The 17,246-nt window shown below is 34.4% G+C and overlaps 1 protein-coding gene across 1 annotated transcript in view; it reads left to right on the top strand.

Annotated features, from left to right (window-relative positions):
* The window catches only part of atrnl1b (attractin-like 1b), a 1,074,694-nt gene that overhangs the window by 356,134 nt on the left and 701,314 nt on the right, over nucleotides 1-17,246 (top strand). Inside the window, exons 16-17 of the mRNA XM_028795765.2 lie at nucleotides 3,634-3,847; nucleotides 17,041-17,229. Of these exons, the coding sequence (XP_028651598.1) occupies nucleotides 3,634-3,847; nucleotides 17,041-17,229 (403 nt within the window). The remainder of the gene's footprint in view (nucleotides 1-3,633; nucleotides 3,848-17,040; nucleotides 17,230-17,246) is intronic.

Below are 17,246 nucleotides of genomic sequence, written 5' to 3'. Positions count from 1 at the left end.
ATCTCCTTATGATGCATGTTTAATGCTGGTATTCTAGAGAATGTAATTTGCCTAGTCTTAGACGTTAACAGCCTTTTAGAATAAGTATACATTATTAAAATCAAAATATATTACAATGTATTTCTGACAGTCAACATTTTCACATGAAAGTTAAAAGTTCACATCCCCCAAAATATATTTTATGAATTATTTGAAAGAATCTTCATAAACGTTCCCACATTTTTTTCGTCAACTGTCTTGTCTAACTTCATTAATATTGAATCATCAGCTGAGAATTTTTTCAGGTCAGAAGGAAATGATTTTCTGTAACAGGAGATTGTTGATATGCTGTTTTCTTTGGCTAATTCCCTTTTTAAATCAGTTTGTTTTTTCATATTTCAACATATATTTTACATTCAACTTTTCCCAAAACCTCTGAGGATGTGCTGCACACTGTATTTCAGTTTGGGCATTTGTTCTGTTTGTTGGCACAGGGCTTAGTCACAAACATTTAAGTATCCACTTGGAAGTATTTTAGAAGATACTATCACATAGTGTTCCTAAACTGTAGACCTTAATTTTACATGTAGTATTAAAAAAAATCCTGTCATTTAGTTCTTCTGTTTCTGAACGTTTGTTGCATTAATGGATTTAGTTAAGAAGTAAGTAATGCCAAGTGTTGACAATACTGTATATAGGAATGTGTTTGTAGTGGAAGGATTACTTGAATTGTGGTAGAAACATATTCTAAATATTGGTAAATAAGGGCAATATGAATTAATGTGCCGACATAAAAGCATGCCAATTATTAGTGTTTTTTATACTAGCTATTTTAAAGCTAGAAAATGTTTGCACTACAGATGAAACTTCATTGTATCATTGCTTATGTTATGTACTGTGTTGTCCTTTCTGTCAAGTTCTTTTATATATTCTTTTATAGATATGCCTTAGGTTAGGCCACTTTATATTCTTTACTGTGAATTCCACTTACTGTAAATTAGGGGTGACCAGCTCCGATCCTTGTGGGCCGTAGTAGCTACAAGTTTTCATTCTAACACTTATCTTAATTAATAAGTAGTTTTTGAATTGATTTGCTGTTTAAAGCTCAAACCCTTCAAAACAGGGTGAGCAATGTTGGTCCTGAAGGGCAACACTGGCTGCAAGTTTTTGTTCCAACCCAGTTGCTTCATGAGAAGTCATTTATTGCCAATGAAACACTTTTTGCTGAAGTGACATTTTTCTGTTTCATTATAGTTGTCTCACTTGTTAAGATTTTTGAACTGTTAATTGCTTATTTTAGTCTTAAACAACTGTATTCGCTGTTATTAATGGCTCCTTATTAGCAATAAGATGCAGATGACAAAGGAACCAGCACTTCTCCATCTAACTTGTTTGCATTTACACCTGTGTGTATTCATTGTGCACTGTTTGGTTTAATAAAATACTCAGAAGGAAACTGAAGACAAAGTGAAGAACTGAAAATTACTCCTCTGTTTTAGCCTCCAGATCATTTTGATGATATCTTTATAAAGGAAAAAAAAAATCTACGATTTAAGAATTACCTGACATTGCAGAGTTAAAACACTAGCAAGTCATAAAATTAAATACAATCTTGGTAAGCATTAATTTCTAATTAAGCCAACTGTGTTGGAACAAAAACCAGTAGCCTCTTCAACCCTCCTTGACCGAATTTGTTCACCGCTGCTATAAATGCTACCCCGTCATTAGATATAGGATGGGCTTTTATATTATTTCTGGGAAATGCCAACAATGAAAACGCCAATGAAAAGGTAAAGGTTAGTAACATTTTAGATTTCCTTTTACAGAGTATCAGTGTTTTTAGCATTAACATGTTATCTTCCTATTTAACGACTTTAAACATTCAGGTCCTTGGGAAATCTCAAGCTTCAAAATGTAATTAGCTTAGATGCACAGAAATATGCAGGCTCTGATTTAATCATAATTGGAAAATAATTCACTGATTTGAGAAAAAAGGAGTTCTGCAGCATACTGTAGGCTGCTGATTCCCAGAGTGTATAACAAAATTGTATAGTTCTAAAAGAAATTCTGTCTTTATCTTCCTGTCCCTGTCTATTTACTTTGTATAAGGCACACTGAATGTGCTATCATCTTCTGCCACATGGGCTTAAAGAAATTATGCCCGATCTTTCATTGCCTGTCTTTTCATCTGAAATTCTAATCATGAAAATTTCAGTGGTGAGATTTTCTTTTAAATGAGCCTACTGTGCTACAGCTAAGGTTGCAGAGTTCAGACATGTAGACACTGCAGCTGCAGATTGTGATACAGGGTTTCATGCTAAAATACTAGGGCTTGGATTGACTGTAATGGAGTTGAGCAGTGAGAGGAAAGCAGGCTTTTTGAAGCTGTGGTGTGTTAGACTTATGACACAAAAATGCATGAAAGTTTAAAAATCTATTGCTATGTCGTATTGCTTACTGCTGTGAGGGGTGGAGATGGCACAGATTTTGAATTCATTTTAACTTAATGCATCATAAACCTTAAGACTTATTACATACCAATAGTCTGATGAATGCTGGTTCTGGTGGGTACATAATAGGTGTTAAAATCCAAAATATTGAATGCACTTTTCGGAATGGACCGTTGCCTGTCTATAGGCTTGGCTGCAATTTGCTGCCATTATCTTCTCTTTTTCAAAGCTTCCTGTGGTGTTACAACAAGAGAGAGGATTTTTTTGTATTTTTCTCTTGTATCACTGGCTCATTACATATGTGGCTTATATATCTTTTCTGTATCTGCATTTGTAATAAATGTGAACAGATGTACACCCTTTATACTTCATGGTAATCATGCATTCAGTGGAAGGAAAAAGACTTTTGAGTATCTCACACATTTTTCAGGATTCCAGAAGCATAAGCAGAGCTTTATTTTGTTTTTTGCATGTTGTGAAGGTAGTGTCTCACTTGGAGCTTGTATTCTTAAACTACTGAAAATTATGGAAGCATTCGTAAAAACCTGATTTCCTAAAATAATTTGAATTATTACCTGGCTCTTTTATTTATTTGTATAACACCTTTTTCAATTAGTGAGAAAGACATTTTATGGGAAGACTTATGCAAGCATTTACTATACCAGTAAAGTGACTTTAGATGTTAAAACTCTTATGAGAAGTGCTACAGTAGGTAACATTGGTGAATTGCTCAATGTCAAAGAGAGAGACCAGCTTATAAGACTGTGGATGACTCTAACAGTCTTGAAACAGAAATACTGTACAGTATATCCCAGGGCATGATCCATTGCTACTTCACATCACTTGGAACAGCTTAAGTATAGTCTGAACGATTTCTTCAGACTTGTGTAGGTTTTTGCAAGCAATAATTAGATTATATTTTGACCATGTTCATGGTATTGGCAGTCAGATGAAAAAGTAGGTAAAACTGCGAGATAGATTTTATACTTTGATTGCTTTCATTTTGTTGACATTACAACTATATTATTTGAATTAGAAAAGTATAGTGTATTTAAAAAATTGTCATTTTTCTTTTTAAAAAAAAAAATGTCAAAGGCATCCTGTACATCCTTCAGAAACAACGATTCCCTTCTCTTTTGGCGTATTTTTGTTCAACTTCTAAAATTGTTTTTTTTTTTTTTTTTTTTTTCTTTTGCTTGTTTAGAGGATCACACCTTGGGTTGGACTGAGGAAAATCAATATTTCTTACTGGGGCTGGGAGGACATGTCCCCTTTCACAAATACAACATTGCAGTGGTTACCTGGTGAACCAAATGATTCTGGATTCTGTGCTTTCCTAGAAAGAGCAGAGGTGGCAGGACTAAAGGCCAATCCATGCACTGCAATGGCAGATGGTTTGATCTGTGAGAAGCCTGTTGGTAAGATCTTTATGCATTTCTTATAAGTGCCTCTTCTTGTAATGAATTCTACATAGCCATTTTGATAATTTCAGATATTAACACTATACCAGTATGCTTAGCATGTATGATATGGTACAGCCTCTTTACTTTGTTTTACAAAATGGAAGTAACTGTAACTTAAATGAACTCCTCAAAGTGACAAAGTATAGAGAAACAGTGGTGGAAGCTGAACCTATGGTTGTGTTTGTTACAGTTCCACACCTTTGCTTTAGTGTGACCGTGCCAACAAAAATGAGTAGGATTAGTAACATATGGTTTTACAGTGGGAGTCAAAAGCCTAAACAGCAATCATTTCATATTAAATAATATAAGTGTATGAAATAGCAAAAAATATGAGGTAAGTATAATGTAAACCTTCCCAAATTAAAAGCTTAATGTGCTAAATGTAAGGTGTCATGTCCTGAACAAAAACCCAAATTATTATTACTTTGTGTTTTGTAACCATATTTTTGTACAGTTAAATCTTTTCATCCTTGGAATATACATCTGTATTGGGTGAAATCATTCCTGTGCACATTAAGCATTTTTATTGGAAGAGAAAGACTGCTTTAAACAACCATATGTTTGCTAACTAGACAAATGGTAAAGTGACATTTTTAAGAGTAAAAAGATTACAAGAAATCTTTTTGAATTCAAAAGATAGTATTTTTGAGTAATAAGGTGTGATAAGTGGTCTGTGGTGTTGTACGGGTTTTAAATAAATAATCAGGTCCCGTGAGCGTGCAGGCTTAAAATGGGTGCAGGTTGGATACATGATGGCGGTGCTGCGGGGTTGATTGTGGTGCTTTACTGATCGTGCACTCATCTCCAAATGCAGCATTCACACTTCGTGATGGGTGGAGGGTCTCATGTTTACCTGATCAGGCAGTATAAAGAAGACTGCACAGCAGACAGACACACGGGGGAGAGATAACAAGTAAAGGAAAAGGAGAAAAAATGGAGGTTGAAGTGAAAGTGAAAGAAAGAGAGAATGAAAGGCAGCATCAAGAGAGCCTGTGTGGAAAAGGAATGAAGGCAGACGGTCGGGGACTAGCCTCAGGGTAAGGAGCCTGGGGCTGAAGATGGATGCCTCTGTTGAGCAATGCTAGGGAATAGGAGTGGCCCAATATGTGGTGTCTTCTGAGGTGTAGGGGAGACGAATGTGTGGCTTAGATGTGCAGCAGGCCTGGCAATGGGGACCCGAGCCAGGAATTATAGGTTGGTGGGCATCTCCTCTTACTGCAAGATCTGGACAGGATAAGTGGAGGAGACGCTAGGTTTTTAGAAGGAAGCATTGGGGCTCATATTTTTAAAGGAAGAAAAGGACGGTCCTTGGATTTAAAGCTCATTTTTATTAATTATTTATTGAATTGGAATTTTTTAACCTCCACAGATATCACCAGTTTTACAGATTATTTATTAATTAGAAGAAACTTTGATACATTGCACTTTAATTTGAATATGGTTTGACTTTCTGTTTTGATTGTCTTTAATAAAAGCAAAAGAAACTCTTTTACACTTATGCCTTGCTGTAAGTATGTGTCCTTATTTGCCTGGCTCATTTCGGTTCATGACTACCAACGGTTTGGGTTTAAGAGGCTCCTGGATGCAACAGGGATCCTGGAGCCGACTTGGAGCATCACATAAGGTAAAATGTAAAATTGAAAACATTTGATGGGCTAGTTAGGAATGTACTGTATTATCTGGTGGCACAGGGAACTATCTTGAATTACCCTAAATGTTTGTCCACATATGCATTCATGGCAAGAATCAAGAACTAGTTTCTTAATCTGTTAATTTTATTTTTAAGAGTGTAAGTTTTCTGTGTGCTTTACTGAGATGGTGGACGTAGGTTATTACTGTGGCTTCCTGCAGCAAAGCAACAACAACACTAATAGTTTTATATGCATATCACATATATAAAACAAAGCGGCAGCAAAGGTTCATCATTTCCTTATCTGCTTAAGTCTGTTTTTGTTTTTATTTTTCTCACAAAGTGGAATGGGTAAATCTATCATTTAAGTGCACAAATCAGCATGACGTCTAGATAATCATTCAGGAAGAAGAATCTGTATATGGAGAGGTGTGCCTTGCATGGCAGCAGTTGCTCATTATGCTAAAAAGATACTGGTAAATGGAAGACGAGCATCATTTTCAATCACTGGGAGTAACTATATAGAGGAGGTTGATTAGATGTCACTGGCAGCTTAATAAATGGTTTAGGAACTCCTAGGCTTTCATTGCAAAGTTTAAACTGAAATGTTCATGCATTATGGATTTCTGCATCTGTTATCTGAAGCAGATTTTTCTTTTCTTAAGGTTATGATATAGTATTTTCTATTTTTTATCATATAGGGTGTACTTTTAAGCTTCATTGTCTAGTCAGTACCTTAATCAATACACGGCAAAAAAAGTAATAGATATATCCTTCTAATTAAGGAGAGGTACAGAATAGTTCTCAAAGTGTTAGCTAAATTATCACAAAATTCTGTTTCCACTGGTGTAATAAATGTCCTGATTCCCATTTAGTAATTTTATGCTTACAACCCCAAAATGGACAGATGGTCAGATTTGGGTCCTAATGTGCTAAATTTTCACTGGACTAGTGGCTAGTAAGCATACAAGTTTCATTATTGTTTGACTTTAAAGCTGATTTCTTTTACAAGCCAATCAAAAGTGAAGTTGTGTTGTTCTTCTTTGCTACTATGAGATGTTAATAATTATGCCTGAATTTTTTTCAAAAAAAACAAAGACCCTAAAATAATACTTTGCAAATCAAATATAGTTGAGGTATAAATTTATGAAATGAGTGCATGGCAAAAGTAAGAACAGTACAATATCGGATACATTGATACTGATGTATGGTATAGTGGTGTCTTAACATTCATAGAGAATAGGGATTATTAAGTCTTCAAATACAATGCAAGTCAAAGGCTAGGGAAGAATAATTAGCATTTAGTTTGGATGTAAATATCAAGGCCTATGGAGTCTCATAGCCAGACATTACAGGAGAGTCCTGGTAGTGGGTCTACAAAGTGACAGTAAATCAACATTTTCAGATAAGTTATGCAACAGAGTTTTAAAACTAAGAAATCCAGAGTTAAAATTATCAACTGTTGTTATGTAATGTAATAGTTAAGAAAAAAAATACAGCATCCAGGGTGGAAGCAGGCATTCTGGTACATTGGGTCAGTAAGCATTACAGCTTTAAAAAATATCATACTAAGATCAACTCATGTTAGAATTCTGCTTTACGCAGCACAACAGACCTCATCACAATAAAAAATTGTAAACCACCTCATGTTTTTACGTATTTATTACTGATGTCAGAGTTCATGAATTATTTAGTACTGCTGAGCACAATAAACATTTAAATGGTAAAGTTAAACTTTGTCATTATTATCCATTGCTGTAACTTCTAAACTGAAAACTGTGCTCATCCAGCCACAAAAGTTTACAATTAGGAGCCTATTTTTTATGTAAAAGTGTCACTATTTTTCTTTATACATCCTCCAGGAAGAAAAGTTTTTTTTTTAAGTGATAGCATTTTATACCATATAAAAACGCCATACATAAAGCAATATTTTTTTTATAACAACCTGTATCACACTGGAGTGAGTTATACTCAAAAAGGCCATCTTCACTGGCTACGTAACATCCTGATACAGCACCTGCTCAGCTTAAAATTGTAAAGCCATGCAGAGGGTAGTGAAGGTTGCATAGAATATTACTGACACCCAGCTGCCTTCTGTTTAGGACATATATAACACAATTAAATACCTCAGGCATCTTGCTCAGTTGGTCTTTTTATTTTCTGCGCAATGAAGAAGAGTCAAGGACGCTTTCTATACTTATAACACAGGCCGTAAGGCTACAGTAACTCATATTGTTTGAGGTATTGTATCTTAAAGAACACTGTTTATATAGATATAGTATATTAAACAAGTACTTGCAAATATATATATATATTGCATGTATGTATATGCTGTGTATGTGTGTGTGTGTGTGTGTGTGTGTGTGTGTGTGTATATATATATATATATATATATATATATGTGTATATATATTGTGGAACGAGCCCCGGACACAGACAGGTAGACATCATACTATGCACCACCACACGTTTATTTACACTCCTATTTACAATAAAGTGCCACACAACCCCCAAGACTCCCCCAAAATCCAGGCCAACACCACACTATGCCTCTTTCTCTTCAGGCCGCCTCCTTGCCTCTTCCAAGACCTCGTCTCTCGACCTCCCAACTCCGTCCCCGAATGAAGGAAGGCGGGCCTTTTTATACACACCCGGATGTGCTCCAGGTGCTTCCCGGCAATCCTCCATCGACACGCCCCCATGTGGCGGAAGTGCTGGCTGTATCCCTGGAAGCACTCCGGGTGTCCCTGCTCCTCTTCCCCCCAGCACTTCCGGGTGTGGCGGAAGTGCTGAGGTCCAGGGCTCCCAAGGCATTGGGGCACCCCCTGGCGGTGACCACGGGCCCCTACAAGGTTGAGCTTCAAAGCTCTGTACCCATGGCCCCCATAGCAACCAGGGCGGTTGCCCCCACGTGGGCTGAGGGAAGCGTAAGCCCTCCTCCGGTGGTCCTGAGCGTCCTGGCCGGGTACCGCCCCCAGCCACCTTCAACTATATATATATATATATATATATATATATATATATATATATATGTATATATATACACACATATATCATATTATAATATATGTTGAAGGCTATTTATACTACACTATGCCCACATGACAACAAGCCTGAACTTTAAAACGATCTGAATGCAAGTTAAACAGCAGTTTGGTAATAATAAATGTGTGTGTATATATACTGTGTATGTGTGTGTGTGTGTATATATATATATATATATATATATATATATATATATATATATATATATATATATATATATATATATATATATATATAATTTTTTTTTTTTTTTTTTCTTGTTTTGTGAAGTTTAAGTTTTTCTTGGTTTTTATCTGTGTAGATAGCAGGTAGAAGACAACTACAGCAGGCTCACTATTTACATCACAAAGAGTACTGTTGAAAGTGATTCAGTACAGTTGCTGTAGATGTTATAGCTGGCTTACTGGTGACTGTTTTAAGCAACCAGAATTGAGTTAAAAATCCAGAATTAATTTTAAGTGCCTAGACAAATTTAAAAAAATGCTATCATATTCAATATTTATATCATATATAAATTCAAGTGCATTCTACATTTACTGAATTTCTAAGAATTCAGTTTGCTGTATGTGTCAGATATGCACACACTAAATAAATCGCTGTTGCCGTCTATTAAAAAATAACACTTTTGGGTTTACATATAACCTTTTGATACTGAGTTCATGCCTTTTTTCTTTATCTTTTCCTTCAGTGTCTGATTGTATTTAGGTCATGGTATTTTCTTAGGCAGTGTACTCTGTATCTCTGAAGTTGCTTTACTGTTTTTCTGCTCACAGTTTTCCATTCCCAAAAGATTTTGACCAGTCTGAAACATTTTAATTGTTTGTTTACATTTTCTTACTTGAGTTTTAAATTTTTAAATATGACATTAGATACATTTTAAAATTAAATATGTATATGAAGTATTCTAAATTTATAGAAAACATCTATTTTCAAACACTTTGGCAAAAAAAAAAAAAAAAAAATTCTGCTTTCTTCTTTTTAAGTATGGCAGTCCTTTGGGTGCATTACCATGTTCCCGTCTCTACATGCCACATCAGCACAGTGACTGTGGATCTCAAATTAAAGCATTTCGCTTTTGTGCTTTGCTTATATTCCCCAAATAATCACTAGAGGTATTGTGAATCTAACAAGTATTATTTTTATCAAGTAAGAGATGGTTTTGTAGGTGAAAAATTTAGAATTTATTAGGGTTCATATATCATAAGGAATATTTATAATTGCCATAATTTTTTAAATGTTATGCTGCAGTTTCAAATGTGCATTAATCATAGCTTGTTTTGTATATAATATATTAAGGACAGTTAGTTTTTATTTTATATAATAATTTTGCAACGTATACTGTCTTTTTTTGAAGCATATTTATTGCTGAAAGCAAAGTAATTTTTAGCACCTAAAATATATTATTTAGCTTGGCTTTGATGTCTTGCTAATTGGCTGCTGAGCAATCTATAATAAAACCTAGTTACATGTATTAGCATACAGTAATATGTTTTACAGGATAAATGAAAGAAAGAGGCAGTCCTTTTTCCTTTAGTTTCTAAGCAAAAATACAATACAACTAGCGAGAGAGAGTGGCTGTTTTTTTACTTAAAACAAATGTGCAAGTCTCTCTGTTAAGTGGCAGATTGCCTTCTTAGGTGGAATCAGAAATATAAGTCAACTGACATGATTGCTGAGCTGAGACATGGCTCTGTTTTTGTTTGTATTTGACAGTGTCTCTGCAACACAGTTTCATATCTTGTTACACCTAAAGGCAGAGTTACATAATCATACATGTTTTACTCTAAAATAAGATCAACATTTTAATGCAAATGTGCAGTAAATATGGCACTACATGCATATATAAAAGATCCAATTTTCTTTTAAGGAGATGACTGCTTAAAGTCTGAAGTTGAAAATGTCTTTTTTTTTCTTTTAAAGCTGATACATTCAGTTTTGTTTGCATTTTTATGCGGTTTGTGAAATCTTTACTATAAATAATGAAACTTTCATTTGGGTATCTATGCAAAGGATCTACATTATGATTATCAAACCAAAAAGAAATTGATTTTCAACTTACTTTATAGTTATGGCCATATTAAATGCTTTTTATTTATGTATTATTCCAACTGTGTTTGATCATCTGGTAATATACCTTTAAATATGTGCTGTCTTACTTTTATCCATATGCATAGATAAATATAGCTAATCTAATATTACATGTTTAAGTAGTTGTTTGTACCTTTTTAATTACCATAATGGTAAAGATATAAACTTTCATATCTTAGCATGTAATTGTTGTGTCATTAGATTTTGTAATAGTTTGACCAAGAGCATATATCTGGAGTCTCATCGTGATCACTTCATGTTCTGCTGTAAACAGCACATGCTGGATATCCCATTTTCATAGAGGCAAAAGGATAATACCATTTTCAAAGACCACACAGGAAATTCCATTGGTTCATGACCCAGGTATTCCCTTTCTCACTGCTAGTCCATAGTGATTTGTCCAGGAAAATACTGAACAAAAATAAATGCAAGATCCCCTATTGCTTTTACAGTGAATGAGTTAAGTATTGGGATGTGTCTGTGAATCCGTGGAAAATGGGAACCTCCACTGCAAAGGTACTGCCAACATCTTGTTTGCAGCTTAATAACCAAGGCAGTGTCCGGCTCCTTCAATGTTTCATGCTGAATTTTGTGCAGTGCCCCAAATTTTCTATTTTGAAACTTGTCAGTGGTTTTAACCCATGTGTCCTATGGTTGTCACCATTACAGAACCCATCAACATTCCTTTTTTTAGTCGGTTTCACTGCAGGAGTCTTGAACAAGGTACTTTCAAGTTTTTATGTCCCCACCCTCATTCAAGGTGCAAGAGAAACATTTTCTAGAGAGAGATGAAGTAATTCAGCACAGAGTAAATATAAAGGCACTACAAGAAAACCCTTCTCTCTAATTCAACATACTTTTCATCACTTTCTATGTCAGTAGTTTCAGATCAAGTAAAGCTGTTCTCACATTTTCACCCAGGCTTGCTTGTGTTCTTCCAAGTACACTAAACAGCATTGATTGTAAACATTTAATTTTTTAGGAATAATTCATGGTTAGAATAGAAGCCCTGTTAAACACACCAATTCAGTAAACCATGTATCCCAGTCATGCCTCTATACCTGTGTCTGTCATTCTCTGCATTAACTCTGAACTCTCCTGTTAGGACTACAGAAAGTGCTTTTCTGTACTACACACACACCTGTTTGTCTGTGAATGTAGTATACTCCATTTTTTCCCCTACGTTTTGGTACATTGTTTATGCTGAGTTTGTACAACTTATTCAGTTGATGCTTTAAACATGGTATTGATTGAGACAAGACTCGAATGTCTAAACTGATTGACTGACTTTTACTTCCATCTTTTATTCGCCACTGAAAAGGTCACTTGAAGCAAGTAAAGCTAATCTAATAGCTGTGCTGTTGTGACATACGCAAGATATTGGAAAAAAAAAATACCCCACTTTTGACCTTTGATATTATGGTATGTAGACATTTCCGAGACAGAAAAACAAAAGACGTTGGGTTGTCCTTTTGGTTTTCAAACCAACCTACGATTCCATACCCATGCTGCACTAAATGTTTTTTTTTTTTTTTTAGTATTAGAGGTTAGTGTGTTTTTATTATTTTAAGATTTTATATGTATTTTGTACATGTAAGAAACACAGTAAAACAGAATTCACAAGTACTAAAGAAGTACTAAGTACAGTTATATTAATATGTCTAAAAATATAAAAGTTAGTTCTAAGAAATTCTTTATCATTTTACCAGCAAGGAGACAATCAAGAAAGCAAAAGTGAAACGGAATAGTAAAAAAAGTTTGCACTAGCATAAGCATCCCTAATTCAGGATATGATTAAAAGAATGTAATGATTAACTTCAAGAGGTAGAGTTACATAATAAGCAAGAATAGTTGCATCAAGTATTTAAAATATTAAAATGTGTGCCTCTATTTAAATGTTTAAAGTCAAAATATTCTCAATTGTAATAGAAAGTTGGCATTTTTCACCCTCTGATAGAGGTCCATAGAGAGCTTGAAGGATCAAAATGACATCCTATTCATAATCCCTGACCTTGATATTAAAATGATACCCCTCATATATATGTTTGAAATTCATCATTTTTAACATTTTATCATAAGGGTGTAATTTCCTGCACACTATATGGTCCACAAATGACCTAAAAATTATGTATTTTCATGTTTAGTCATTTAAAAATAGCAGGAACACCAAAAAGCTTGAGGTCTATCATAATGGTACATCAGGAAGCATCCAGAGGTATATCATATCTGTCAGGTGCCGGACCAAAAAAATCTAAAGTGATTTCAAAGCATTCATAAGTTATTATTATGAATGCAATAGTTTATTTTCTCAGGAATCCATCTATGAAGAAGTTGAAAATATTCCGGTAACCACTGTGATTCTTATGAAGTACTCATGACTTTTGGTTTATAGAGAAAGATGCATTGATACAATTATAAAGGCTAAAATCAAATTGCAGCACTAGGTACCATTTAGGCAAGAGTGTTCAAAGAGCCTAAAAATTGTATGGTAAACCCTTATCTTATATCTTCAGAAATCTTTGCAATTTAGGAATTCTTAGAGATTAGAATACGGTAATTAGAAGCAATTTTTAAAGAACAAATTAAAAAGACGTACTGTTTAGGGTATATCGATCTATTGATCTGTCTAAAATGTTAAGTGGACTGACTAGCAAATTTACTCATCGCGAAAAATGCTGTTTCCTGTTTAGGTGATTTTGATATATCTATATTTTGTGGTAAAAAAAAATCCCCCCACAGTAGAAAAATAAAATACCCCAAAATCTCAATCTTGTGGCAAATGCTAAGATGGGGACTAAAATTCTTTTAATTATTTTTTTTATTTTAAACCACTTTGAGATAACCATTTAATTGTTTCACTGGATGACAGTGTTTATCTTAGAGTCTTTTTGTCTCATCATCGATTGGGTTTAGACATGTTGCATTTATAAAAGTCACTATACCTCCATATATTTTAATTTGGACCCTTTTCTGAAAAACATGTTGCCAAAACCAATGTATGCAGTGTTGTCAAACAGTTCTATAACCCCTCAACCTCTACAGAGAAATTAATTTAAAAGAACTACCAAACCCAATTACCTATTTTTTGTAAGTTTCACTATTGCAAACTTGCTTGTGAAACATAACTTATTGAAATGGTAACTGAGCTGTTTTGCTTATTATTATTTTTTTGTTTGTTATATTTGACAATCTTTGTACGAAGAGAGATTCGGGCAGCCAGACAATGGCAATGTGATGCACTTGGTGAAGTGTGCACTTCATTTTACTGTATATTCCATATGTAACAATAACTCTGAGATAAACTTGCATTACTCTACAGTGTTTATTAATGCATAGCCTTTCATTTTTGAAAGAGCCAACACTGTTTTTAATCTGCATATCATCATTAATTTTGAAATACCAATCAATGATCATTGTTAATTCATTTTTGAAATTAAAAAAACAAAGTGGTAATAATAAAAAAAGAGAAACACTGTAAATCAGTGCCACGACTGAACCAAATGCAGCAAAATGTTTCCTATAGATCAGGGTTTCCCAACCTCAGTCCTGGGGGCACACTGTGGCTGCAGGTTTTTGTTCCAACCACATTCCTAATCAGTGACAACACCTGATAACACTGATCTCATTTAATTAGCTGGTATTATTTTTCTTTTATTTTCCTCTATTCAGAAAAGCATAGCAGCATGATTTTTACATTTATAAGACATTTGCAAATATTTCTGCTTTTGCTATAGATTTAAATGCTTAACTCTCTTTTGTTGATTTCATTATATTTTTCCATTTCTCTGTGCAGTTTTTCCCCTTAATTGTATCTTATTAAAGACAATTAAAAATGAGCAGAGCAGACACTCTGGCAAACAACACTGAATAATCAGAGGCTGCAGCTACTTTATCATCAGACCCACTAATTAGTAAATAATGGATAAATTAAACATTAGAACACCTAGAAGAGTAGAATGAAATTGAAGATGAAAATATTGTTAAAAAGAAAAAAAAACACATTCCCATATAAATTCCCAAAACACAGAACTTGGGAAATAACACATCACTTAATTAGCCCGGGAGTCCAATTAAAAACAGAAGGTGGTTGGAACAAAAACCTGCAGCCACGGTGGGGGGGTATGGGGTTGGGTCCCCAGGACCAAGGTTGGGAAACATTGATATAGATGAAGGAGATGTGATTTTTAGAATGTGATACGAAGAGAAGAGGACAGTTCTTTTTAGTGAGTGAAGTAATTAGTATTTTTTTTTGTTGGTAGATATTTATTTGCTCCCACTGTATATTGTGAGGCAGTATTAATTTTAGTGATTGTTGCTAATGGAGAGTTTTAGCATTTTGTATGTTTGAATGAATCAACTTTAAAATCATCTTTGTAATTTTACTGAATACCATTATCTGTGATGTCATTTAATACAGACTTCTGCTACAATCTCTTTCAAACCAGCACCACCAAGGCAGTCATATGTTACTCATGGCCATTTGCATGTAGAATGTTCAAGTAAGAAGTTCACTTGATATTAGACCCTTGTAAAACAACAGGATTATTAATTATAATAATAATAATAATACAAATGTTATATGCAGAGAAGCAATTATTTAGTTACACAGCACTTCTGATACATCTGATTAACCAATGGCACAATGTATAATTTTTTTATAATAATTTTGCATTTATATAGCGCTTTTCTCCCTACTCAAAGCGCTCAGCAGTTGCAGGTTAAGGGCCTTGCTCAAAGGTCCAACAGAGCAGAGTTCCTACTGGCATTTACGGGATTCGAACTGGCAACCTTTCGATTGCCAGTGCTGAAAGTGGGAAATCAGAGATGACATTAACACTAGAAACCCTCTGTTATAGCACATTTTTATTTGAAAACTATCAATGTAAGGTCGGGGGGAGCGTGAATGTGACTGAGAGAATAAAACTGAAAAAAAAAAAAAAACCCTAACTTTTACAAATTCTATAAATTTACACCGGCTGTTACAGACTCAAATGAAATGTATGTTTTTTTTTTATACACAATAGTAACAGTAAGAGCAGCTCACTACTCAGAACAGATGCCCTCGGAATCGAACCCATGACCCCTAGATTACAAGTCAGCAGTTCTTTCTGCTGCACCGCCTAAGCAGTCGTGTTAGCGCCGTACCCTAACCCGATTTCTTTTCCTACAGTTATATTCTTAAATAAAAGCACATTTGTTTTGTTATATTTGTACATTTTGTTGAAGTGTTTATTTGAAATTTGGACTTCAGTCTTCATGCATTATACACTTCATATCTACATTTTGTCAATTATAACTAAAATATAAAAAATGTTTCTTTTTTAGTTACAACAATTCCTGCCTCGCTTTTCATCCTATATTTACATAGATCGTTGTAGACGTGGAATACACATGAAATGTATGTATTCCAAATGACAATATATTATTTACCTTATACAACTCCAGGCACCTCACACCAAGATAAGTAAGACTTGAGCTGGGAGAACTTTTTGCCCTTTCTGCGGTGGTGTAGGGAATGGGATAGCAAGCTGCATGTGCTGATTGACACATTTACAAAAGAAAAGACTCTGATGGAGAGGTGCGAAGGAATTTAATGTTGGCCAGGAAATTTTCTTATAGACTTCAGGGATTCTAGTGTTAACAAAAGGGGTAGTTTAGAATCAACAAAGTCATTACAGATGGACCTGGATGAAATTCAGAGTCAGACATATATGTGGCACATGTAGTTTAAGTTAAAATAAATATAAATTTTACTTGAACAAACTAGAAATATTAGCTGTAATATACAATGGGAGCATTTGACAACTGAACTGCTGTATATTAAAACATTTATAAATCACTCCAAATCAGGGTACAGAAAAAGGCTTATGGGATGTTGAATTTCAGTATGCTGTGCAGAGAACAAATCAAGGCATGTTACGAACAACTGAAAACACATTGTGTGCAGTTTTAGGCTCCATGTAAAAAAGAAAAAAAAAGAACTGTTGATTTACTGTAACTTCAATCTTTCATTTCAGTTTAAGCAATCAAACGTTAAAATGTTGTAAATATAAGAGGATTAGTGTGGTAGATGCTAGATGTTGCTTTAAAATTAGTTCTTTAGCAAGAACATGAGCATTGATGCAAGATTTTTAAGGTTAAATTTTGCACTAACACTGGAAGTATTTCTCAATACAGAGAAGAATTGATATGTTAAATAAGCTACTAAGCACTGTAGTAGCATTTCAGATCTTTTAAGTCACAACGATTTTGTGAAAGATTGATTATTAATAATAATGCTATAGTTTGCACATTTTTATTTATCAGGTTCAGATTTTCATCATTGCTTGATCTGTAGCTGCTCCGTGAAAGTAAAAAGTAACTTCTATATTTTTTTTTATTATAGTGAGTCCTAACCAAAATGCCAGACCCTGCAAGACACCATGCTCCTTGCGAACAACCTGCAATAACTGCACTAGCCAAGCCATGGAGTGCATGTGGTGCAGCAGTACCAAACGCTGTGTGGATTCTAATGCCTACGTTATCTCATTCCCTTATGGTCAATGTTTGGAGTGGCAAACGGCAACCTGTCCCTGTAAGTAAAAAAAAAAA

This window comes from Erpetoichthys calabaricus, chromosome 2, assembly GCF_900747795.2.
Source record: "Erpetoichthys calabaricus chromosome 2, fErpCal1.3, whole genome shotgun sequence".
Lineage (NCBI taxonomy): Eukaryota > Metazoa > Chordata > Cladistia > Polypteriformes > Polypteridae > Erpetoichthys > Erpetoichthys calabaricus.
Note: the sequence above shows the minus strand (reverse complement) of the source record. Positions and strands in the feature narration are given on the sequence as shown.